The sequence below is a fragment of the Coregonus clupeaformis genome, chromosome 7 (assembly GCF_020615455.1).
Source record: "Coregonus clupeaformis isolate EN_2021a chromosome 7, ASM2061545v1, whole genome shotgun sequence".
NCBI lineage: Eukaryota > Metazoa > Chordata > Actinopteri > Salmoniformes > Salmonidae > Coregonus > Coregonus clupeaformis.
In genome coordinates this window covers 73,209,988-73,220,897 of record NC_059198.1, presented here as the reverse complement: position 1 = coordinate 73,220,897, position 10,910 = coordinate 73,209,988, and the positions used below count along the sequence as shown (strand labels likewise).

The 10,910-nt window shown below is 48.5% G+C and overlaps 1 protein-coding gene across 1 annotated transcript; it reads right to left on the bottom strand.

The window, feature by feature from the left end:
• Positions 1-4,818: 4,818 nt before the first annotated feature.
• LOC123491295 (salivary glue protein Sgs-3-like) lies at positions 4,819-5,995 on the bottom strand. The gene is made up of 2 exons (XM_045221571.1): positions 5,895-5,995; positions 4,819-5,551 (listed from the first exon to the last, which is right to left on the bottom strand). The coding sequence occupies exons 1-2, from the start codon at positions 5,993-5,995 to the stop codon at positions 4,819-4,821; spliced, it is 834 nt and encodes a 277-aa protein (XP_045077506.1).
• Between the last annotated feature and the right edge of the window lie 4,915 nt (positions 5,996-10,910).

The window sequence follows — 10,910 nt, the reverse complement described above, 5'->3', positions numbered from 1 at the left end:
CCCCCGCCAGCACTCTGTCCATGAGCCTCTCAAAGGTGGCAGGAGCATTACAAAGCCCGAAGCACAGCACCTTGAACTGCCAATGGCCCCTATCCGTGGAGAAGGCCGTTTTCACGTGCCCCAGGCGAGAGGGGCACCTGCCAGTAGCCACTGCGCAGATCAAGGGAAGAGAACCACGAGGACCCTCTGACGTGGTCTAGCGACTCATCGATCCTCGGTATGGGGTAAGAGTCTTTAATGGTGACAGAATTTAGGCCCCTGTAGTCCGCACAAAACCTAAGTTTACCCCCTTTCTTAGGCACCATGACGACCGGCGCGGACCACGGGCTGTCTGATGGCTCAATGAAATCGGCCCGCAACATGTCAGCAATAGCTGTGGCTGCTGCTTCCCTCTTGGCAAGGGGAATGCGACGGGGCCGAATTTTAATGGGTTGGTTGTCCCCAGTGTCGATGTCGTGCTGAACCAGGTGCGTTTGCCCTACCTCATCTTCCCCCAAGCGAAGCTATCTTTAAAGTCAAACAGCAGCTGCTTTAATTGTCTCTGTTGTCCCTCGTCCAGACCTTGACAGTTTTTCAGCCACACAGCCTCAACGGCGTCGATAACTTCCTCCTTCCCCCGTCGGGCTGATGGGGTGAAGGAGCCAGTGTGTTTTGGGCTACTGGGATGCCTGTGCTTGCACCATTATGGGGAGTGAAGGTCGTTGCCGCCGGAGACAGCTGCTGGGATGGAACAACGACCAAGGGAGCAGCCGGGACGACCAGTGGAGTTTCGGCAAGCTTGGAGGAAGACGGAGGGACAGCCCTGCCCCCTGCTGGCCCTCCCGTAGGCGACATTCCCACTGTGGGCCCCCCCCGACAGCCTCAAAGTGCCCGAAGCTAAGTCCAACTGAGCCCCACAGCTTTTCAAAAAGTCCATTCCTAGTATACAGGGGGTCCTGTACCGCTGCTACCCACACCGGACACCCCACAGTTCTCCCCCCCACAGTCACAGACACCCGACACTTCCCTAACATGGGGGCTAGCTCCCCGTGACAGTCCGTAGCTGGACAAAGGTCGGCTCCACCCGCACCCCCAACAGGTAGTATGTCTGGTCTCACCAGGGTTACTGTAGAGCCCGTGTCGACCAGGGCCAAACATTCCACCCCCTCTACCTTGACGATGACATTGCAGAAGTCCCCAATGGTGGTACGTCCCACCACAACTACCGGACTAGGAAACACGGTGGCCGCTACACCCTGGGGAAGCAGGTCCCCACCCTCTTGCCTGCACTGCTGGGTACATCTTCTGCTTACTGTGGGTTCGGGGCGGAGGAATGGGCCCGCGCTGCCCCCTGCGCGAGAACCCGCTGTCGTTTCCCTGTTGACTGGAGAATCTGCCACACTCCCGCTGAATGTGGCCAGTCTGGCCACAACCCCAGCAGACAATGGAAGTTGAGCTGACACTGCGATGTTGTCTGGAGCCCTTCTCAATGACAAGCGAAGCGGTCTTGACTAACCCTCCCAACTCGTCGACCCACTCTGGTTTGGTGACCCCCAGCACCCCGGCCGCCGCTGCTCTCACCTCTGGTTGACTGGCAACTTCCACTCTCACTCCCTCACCCCAGATCAGCTCCCTCTTCCTGGCTATCTCCACTGCAGCCCGCAGAGATGCTGGGTCCGACATCTGCACATGCTTACCCAGTTCGGTGGAGGAGAGCGCTCTAATGAAACTGTCCCGTGCCAGCTCGTCTTGCACCCCAATCGACATATTTGCATAAGCCCGCCTGGTCAGGCTCAGAATATCACTTGCCAACGCCTTTAATGATTCCCCCTGAAGTCTCTTTTTTTTTTTTTTTTCAATCCGCAGCATGTTGGGCTGTGCATCGCTGCCGAAACGGCCCCCCAATGCCTCCACTAGCGCACCGTAGTCGCCCCTCTCGTCCGGGGCTAGCGTTAGCAGGCATTCCGACGCCTCCTCTGACAGGCTCAGGGCAAGCTGTAACCCTTTCGTCTCGTCAGACCACCTCCCGGCTCTAGCCAACAACTCGAATTGAGTGAAAAAAACTTCCCATTTACCTTGTCCATTGAACTTTGGAAGTTTAGCCGCTACCGTGGCTAATGGCAATAGGGCGCTGCCATCTCTGTTTACATAAGGAGGTCCAGCCATTTCCGCACGCGGTGACGTCGATATCTCCGTCGCCGTGACGTCTGTTCTGGTCGAGCGGTTTGAAGGAAAACCCGCCCGTTCTGCCATCTTGCTGACTGACAATTTAACTCCCGCCATGTGGCTCTCCAGCTCTTCTACAGCCGTCCTCGCCTGACCCTCCCGACCGGGTACACCCGAGCCCCCAACGGCCACTTTGTCCGACTCTTCCTTAACTTTCCGCCTCGCCCCGATCATCCTGACCGTAGATGCGAGTCACGCTAAAGCTAACCACGGCCTATACTGAAACAGCTAACTCGCCTAATCTCGATCTATCCCGTCGTTCGAAAGCACTTCTGACACCAATGTAATGACCCAGCTGGGTCATAAAGTAAAAGAGAGACGGGCACCAGGTGTACAGGCAGAACACAGGTTTATTCCTAAATGGGCTATTGTTCAGGCCACAACCCACGCCGCTAAACCTCGAACATACACAAATAGAACATGTCAAATCAAGGGTCCCGAACCGAAGAGAGAGATATGAGACCGTAACCCCTATTTAATCATTCCCAAAATCCCGCGGGATTACCCATCATACCCCCAACCTTTCCATCTGTCCCGGCATATTTAACCCCTGCTAGTACCCATGAGAACGATAAAACATCCATGAACACAGAACACAATACAGGGTCGTTACAATATTAATTGTTCTCATGTATATTTGTGTGTGTTTGTAACTTATTAAAAACAAAAACTACGTTGAGTGAGAATAGGCATCATTCTGAAGCTGAAAAAAAAGATAGGAAATTCACATGAGCACATATTTATACGTACATTTGCATCATTTAACAGACGCTTTTATCCAGAGCGACTTACAGTTAGTGAGTACATAAATTTTTCATACTGGCCCCCCGTGGGAATCGAACCCACAACCCTGGCGTTGCAAACGCCATGCTCTACCAACTGAGCTACACGGGGAACAGCACCACAATGCCTATTCCACCCCATGCTCTACCAAGGTTTTCCCAGCACACAGCTTTGACCTACTACAGTAGCTATGTTGGTATTGTACTTCAAACTATGTGTAGGCAGGTTGCTTAGGATTCAAACCTTCTCAAAAAGCCTGATTCATAGTCTTAGAGGAGGTGCTTCCACATTAATATGATTTGTACCGCATACAAGATAAAGTATTGGATTCTTACATTTACATTTTAGTCATTTAGCAGACGCTCTTATCCAGAGCGACTTACAGTTAGTGAATGCATACATTATTTATTTTTTTCCTACCCCCTGTGGGAATCGAACCCACAACCCTGGCGTTGCAAACACCATGCTCTATCAACTGAGCTACATCCCTGCCGGCCATTCCCTCCCCTACCCTGGACCAATTGCGTGCCGCCCCATGGGTCTCCCGGTCGCGGCCGGCTACGACAGAGCCTGGATTCGAACCAGGATCTCTAGTGGCACAGCTAGCACTGCGATGCAGTGCCTTAGACCACTGCGCCACTCGGGATTCTTCACACACCACAGTAAGACATTATCCTATTAATCCTTTTCATGCTTTTTTGAATTTCAATCAAAGCAACCTTTGCTTCTATTCTTATGCTGAACAAAAATATAAACGCAACATTGCATATAAGGAAATCAGTCAATTGAAATAAATAAATTCGGCCCTAATCTAATGGATTTCACATGACTGGGAACACAGATTTTTTTTTAAAGGTAGGGGCGTGGATCAGAGTAACCAGTCAGTATCTGGTGTGGCCACCATTTGCCTCGTGCAACGCAACACATCTCCTTCGCATAGAGTTGATCAGGCTGTTGGTTGCGGCCTGTGGAATGTTGTCCCACTCCTCATCAATGACTGTGCGAAGTTGCTGGATATTGGCGGGAACTGGAACACGCTGTCGTACACGTCGATCCAGAGCATCCCAAACATGCTCAATGGGTGACATGTCTGGGGACTATGCAGGCCATGGAAGAACTGGAACATTTTCAGCTTCCAGAAATTGTGTACAGATCCTTGCAACATGATGCTGTGCATTATCATGCCGAAACATGAGGTGATGGCGGTGGATGAATGGAGTGACAATGGGCCTCAGGATCTCATCACGGTATCTCTGTGCATTGAAATTGCCATTGATAAAATGCAATTGTGTTCGTTGTCTGTAGCTTATGCTTGCCCATACCATAACCCCACCACCACCATGGGGCACTCTGTTCACAACGTTGACATCAGGAAACCCCTCACCCACAGGACACCATAGTCTGCCATCTGCCCGGTACAGTTGAAAACCGGGATTCATCCGTGAAGAGCACACTTCTCCAGCATAGCTGTGGCCATTGAAGGTGAGCATTTGCCCACTGAAGTCGGTTATGACGCCAAACTGCGGTCATGTCAAGACCCTGGTGAGGATGACGAGTATGCAGATGAGCGTCCCTGAGACGGTTTCTGACAGTTTGTGCAGAAATTCTTTGGTTGTGCAATCCCACAGTTTCATCAGCTGTCTGGGTGGCTGGTCTCAGACGATCCCACTGGTGAAGAAGCCAGATGCGGAAGTCCTGGGCTGGCGTGGTTACACGTGGTCTGTGGTTGCGATGCCGGTTGGACGTACTGCCAAATTCTCTAAAATGACGTTGGAGGCGTCTTATGGTAGGGAAATTAACATTCAATTATCTGGCAACAGCTCTGTTGGACTATTCATGGTCTCGATGAACAGCTGAGGTCTTGAACAGCTGAGGTCTTGAGGTCAGCTGAGTGGTAGAATCAGGTGTGGTACCACTGGGCTTGACGAACAGCTGAGTGGTAGAACCAGGTGTGGTACCACTGGGCTTGACGAACAGCTGAGTGGTAGAACCAGGTGTGGTACCACTGGGCTTGACGAACAGCTGAGTGGTAGAACCAGGTGTGGTACCACTGGGCTTGACGAACAGCTGAGTGGTAGAACCAGGTGTGGTACCGCTGGGCTTGACGAACAGCTGAGTGGTAGAACCAGGTGTGGTACCGCTGGGCTTGACGAACAGCTGAGTGGTAGAACCAGGTGTGGTACCGCTGGGCTTGACGAACAGCTGAGTGGTAGAACCAGGTGTGGTACCGCTGGGCTTGACGAACAGCTGAGTAGTAGAACCAGGTGTGGTACCACTGGGCTTGATGAATAGCTGAGTGGTAGAACCAGGTGTGGTACCACTGGGCTTGATGAATAGCTGAGTGGTAGAATCAGGTGTGGTACCACTGGGCTTGACGATCAGCTGAGTGGTAGAACCAGGTGTGGTACCACTGGGCTTGACGAACAGCTGAGTGGTAGAACCAGGTGTGGTACCACTGGGCTTGACGAACAGCTGAGTGGTAGAACCAGGTGTGGTACCACTGGGCTTGACGAACAGCTGAGTGGTAGAACCAGGTGTGGTACCACTGGGCTTGACGAACAGCCTGCATAACCTTGTAGATCGTCAAGAGCAACTTTGGTAACTCCTGATTCAACCAACCACTGTAAATAAATGACCAACGGCTGAGAAACATCTGGAAAAATACAAAGTCATTAGACAAGTACAAAACTCTTAAGATAAATTATAGACATATTTACAAATCTGAAAGTGGATAGGTGCTCTAAACCCTTGAATAGAAAAACCTCAGCTATAAATGTCCTAAGTAATGCTGAACACAGCTGTCCAACATCCTCATTTATAAATAGGAAAACAGGTGGGAGAACTCACAGATTTGGAACAGAACATACATTTTTAAATATTGACAGTGTGCGAAGTAGCGTGTTTACTGCGTGAATTTGAATTGCCATGAGTTGTTTGTCAGTTCCACATGGGCCAGCTTGCATTTCTCCGTGACAGGCACATTCCCACAATCCCCCCAATCTGCCATAAAGCACTGTGGCGATTGGATTGCATCTCTACAGATGAGGGCAAAGACCTCTTCCTTGAGAGTCTGAGAGCTGGTCTTTCCTCCCGTTCTAGCGAGACACACACAGTAGTACACACCACCACACTCACTGCCACTCGCCTGCCACTCCACCAACCCAAAGGCCACCCCACTCACTGCCACTCGCCTGCCACTCCACCAACCCAAAGGCCACCCCACTCACTGCCACTCGCCTGCCACTCCACCAACCCAAAGGCCACCCCACTCACTGCCACTCGCCTGCCACTCCACCAACCCAAAGGCCTCTTTCAAGAGCCGCCTAATAAATATACATAAGTGTGTGTGTCGGGGATGGGGATTGTCAAAACTATAAATTAATAATTGTCAAAATGTATCCAACCTTCAGATACACATGCGGTACTTCTAGCCTTTACAAATACGAACCCTGTTCTTAAAACGCTGATTTCGACAGATCATTTTAACGGACAGTCCTGAAGTGTTTGTTCCAAAACTATTCTGGGTCGTTTGTTTCCTCTTGCTTGGTTCAAATACAAACAGTCTAAAACAGTTGATTTGTTGGAAACAGATTCATTTCATCAAGTAGCTAAACAAGTTAGCGAGCATGTCATTTTCTCAGGGCTGACCTTTATTTTTTATTTTTAGAAAAGCTTGGAGTGAGATTTACTGTGTGAATTGTATTGCCCTCTGGCACAATCCCTACACGGGGGGGTTGACTGTTTTAAAGCTTTGACTGTTTGTTTTGACTGTGCCAGAGGGCACAATTACTGTTTTAAAGCTAATTTCCTGTTTTACGTATTTCGACATGGCTTAGGCATATGACCAATCAGCTGTATTCAGGATGTTTTGAACACTAAATGAATACAAAAAATGTGACTACTTTTTTACTTTGAGACTTTTTGGGAATTAAATGTAAAGTATGCTAATGTTTTTTAGGTGGTTTGACGCTTTATTCAGACAGTAATTAAATGATATAGGTAGACCGACAAATGCTAGAAACAGTGGGAAGGTTGGAAGCAGGGATTGGTCCCTGTTCTCAGGTGGAAAGGGAGAAACAGTGGGAAGGTTGGAAGCAGGGATTGGTCCCTGTTCTCAGGTGGAAACAGTGGGAAGGTTGGAAGCAGGGATTGGTCCCTGTTCTCAGGTGGAAAGGGAGAAACAGTGGGAAGGTTGGAAGCAGGGATTGGTCCCTGTTCTCAGGTGGAAAGGGAGAAACAGTGGGAAGGTTGGAAGCAGGGATTGATCCCTGTTCTAATGTGGAAAGTTGTATGCGACACGTGCTGGGGAGTGTTACCACTACACCAAGGCTCTGCATAGGAAATGTTAATATTAATGGTTGATGGCAGTGGGTAACCAAATTATAGATTGCAGTCTGCTTGTCCATAGACTACTTTCAAGGTAAGGACACAAACATTTTATATTTTGTAATTAGGGTGAACTCTCTTTAAAATAGGTCTGGAAGAAAATCCTGCTTGCTCTCCAGCAGGGTTGGCCACCCCTGAGCTATGTTTCCCAAGTGCCGGGTGTTTGAAAATGTTCTCGTCATATAACAATTCATTTATCAAAATCACCCAACCTTCAAGAAAAATCTAATGAATATCAATATTCAGGTGGTTTATGCCTACTAGTTGAATATCCTCACCGTCATCTTCCTCTACATAGACACAATATGATGCCTTTATGAGTTGTGAGTCTCCCTACCGTCTCTGCCTAGCATGTGCACGTCAAAAACTATATTTGTTTCTTGGAGTATTTCACATCCAATGCTTATTTGTATGACTTATTGAAAACAGTCCATGAATGGCCGCAAAAAAATACACAGCCTCATATAATTCATCTTCAAAACACACAAGTAGGCATATCAGATTTCCAAATATGTGATTACACTGGCGACACTGGGAAGAAGTGGAATAGTACAATAGACGTGGGGAACACCGGTAGTGCTGTTGCTGACGATGTCACGCCCTGCCGTTGAGATCTCCAGTTGAGTTGGTCAGGGGTGGGAATTCTATGTCATATATTTCTATGGTTTGGCCGGGTTGTGGTTCCCAATCAGAGGCAGCTGTCGATCGTTGTCTCTGACTGGGGATCATACTTAGGCAGCCATTTTGCCTACCTATGTTGTGGGGATCTTGTTTCGTTTTTTTTTTTTTTAGGCTTGTTGCTGTTAGCGTTTGAACTTCACGGTCTGTTGGAGTTTGTGATTTTGTCAAGTGTTTATTTATAAAGGACTATGTACGCATACCACGCTGCACCTTGGTCCGACCATTTATACAACGAACGCGACAGACAAGCACAGTAATTACCCTGTATTATACCCGCGTTAAGAACGGGAATTGTTCGCACTGATCTGACTAAATAAAGTAAAGAGTCAATAAAATCTCCAGAAGACTAGATTACATAAATCTACCCCTTTCACGCTATCCACATGATTTTTATATGTATTGTGTTGTTGTCGTCGTCGTCATGGTTACATCCCTGAGATGAGAAGAAATGAGTCGACACTTTGGGAGAAGGACAATGGATATGCAGTCCAATGATAACGGTCACACACTTTGGGAGAAGGACAATGGATATGCAGTCCAATGATAACGGTCACACACTTTGGGAGAAGGACAATGGATATCCAGCCCAATGTTAACGGCCACACACTTTGGGAGAAGGACAATGGATATTCAGTCCAATGTTAACGGGCACAGACTTTGTGAGAAGGACAATGGATATGCAGTCCAATGTTAACGGGCACAGACTTTGAGAGAAGGACAATGGATATGCAGTCCAATGTTAACGGCCACAGACACCTTTTGAGTCCGTAGTAAAAAAGGTATTCCATAAAAGGGCAGATAATTGACACAAGATGCTGCAGTAGTAAGTAGTAGTGAAATCCATAATTAACCAGCTCTGGATCCATTAGGGAGACCTTTAGGACCCATTCCTCCTGTTGAGCCCATAATTAACCAGCTCTGGATCCATTAGGGAGACCTTTAGGACTCATTCCTCCTGTTGAGCCCATAATTAACCAGCTCTGGATCCATTAGGGAGACCTTTAGGACTCATTCCTCCTGTTGAGCCCATAATTAACCAGCTCTGGATCCATTAGGGAGACCTTTAGGACCCATTCCTCCTGTTGAGCCCATAATTAACCAGCTCTGGATCCATTAGGGAGACCTTTAGGACCCATTCCTCCTGTTGAGCCCATAATTAACCAGCTCTGGATCCATTAGGGAGACCTTTAGGACTCATTCCTCCTGTTGAGCCCATAATTAACCAGCTCTGGATCCATTAGGGAGACCTTTAGGACCCATTCCTCCTGTTGAGCCCATAATTAACCAGCTCTGGATCCATTAGGGAGGCCTTTAGGACTCATTCCTCCTGTTGAGCCCATAATTAACCAGCTCTGGATCCATTAGGGTGGCCTTTAGGACTCATTCCTCCTGTTGAGCCCATAATTAACCAGCTCTGGATCCATTAGGGAGACCTTTAGGACCCATTCCTCCTGTTGAGCCCATAATTAACCAGCTCTGGATCCATTAGGGAGGCCTTTAGGACTCATTCCTCCTGTTGAGCCCATAATTAACCAGCTCTGGATCCATTAGGGAGACCTTTAGGACCCATTCCTCCTGTTGAGCCCATAATTAACCAGCTCTGGATCCATTAGGGAGGCCTTTAGGACTCATTCCTCCTGTTGAGCCCATAATTAACCAGCTCTGGATCCATTAGGGATACCTTTAGGACTCATTCCTCCTGTTGAGCCCATAATTAACCAGCTCTGGATCCATTAGGGAGGCCTTTAGGACTCATTCCTCCTGTTGAGCCCATAATTAACCAGCTCTGGATCCATTAGGGAGACCTTTAGGACTCATTCCTCCTGTTGAGCCCATAATTAACCAGCTCTGGATCCATTAGGGAGACCTTTAGGACCCATTCCTCCTGTTGAGCCCATAATTAACCAGCTCTGGATCCATTAGGGGAGACCTTTAGGACCCATTCCTCCTGTTGAGCCCATAATTAACCAGCTCTGGATCCATTAGGGGAGACCTTTAGGACCCATTCCTCCTGTTGAGCCCATAATTAACCAGCTCTGGATCCATTAGGGAGACCTTTAGGAATCATTCCTCCTGTTGAGCCCATAATTAACCAGCTCTGGATCCATTAGGGAGACCTTTAGGACTCATTCCTCCTGTTGAGCCCATAATTAACCAGCTCTGGATCCATTAGGGAGACCTTTAGGACTCATTCCTCCTGTTGAGCCCATAATTAACCAGCTCTGGATCCATTAGGGAGACCTTTAGGACTCATTCCTCCTGTTGAGCCCATAATTAACCAGCTCTGGATCCATTAGGGAGGCCTTTAGGACCCATTCCTCCTGTTGAGCCCATAATTAACCAGCTCTGGATCCATTAGGGAGACCTTTAGGACCCATTCCTCCTGTTGAGCCCATAATTAACCAGCTCTGGATCCATTAGGGAGACCTTTAGGACCCATTCCTCCTGTTGAGTCCATAATTAACCAGCTCTGGATCCATTAGGGAGACCTTTAGGACCCATTCCTCCTGTTGAGCCCATAATTAACCAGCTCTGGATCCATTAGGGAGACCTTTAGGACTCATTCCTCCTGTTGAGCCCATAATTAACCAGCTCTGGATCCATTAGGGAGACCTTTAGGACCCATTCCTCCTGTTGAGCCCATAATTAACCACCTCTGGATCCATTAGGGAGACCTTTAGGACTCATTCCTCCTGTTGAGCCCATAATTAACCAGCTCTGGATCCATTAGGGAGACCTTTAGGACTCATTCCTCCTGTTGAGCCCATAATTAACCAGCTCTGGATCCATTAGGGAGACCTTTAGGACCCATTCCTCCTGTTGAGCCCCTACCCTGCCTGCTGTAAACCATTTCT

Coding starts and splice junctions, on each gene's coding strand:
- LOC123491295 (XM_045221571.1), bottom strand. CDS start 5,995: ATGGCAGATTGGGGGGATTGTGGGAATGTGCCTGTCACGGAGAAATGC. Junction 5,552..5,894: donor TGGCAATTCAAATTCACGCA/GTAAACACGCTA, acceptor AAGGTTATGCAG/GCTGTTCGTCAAGCCCAGTG.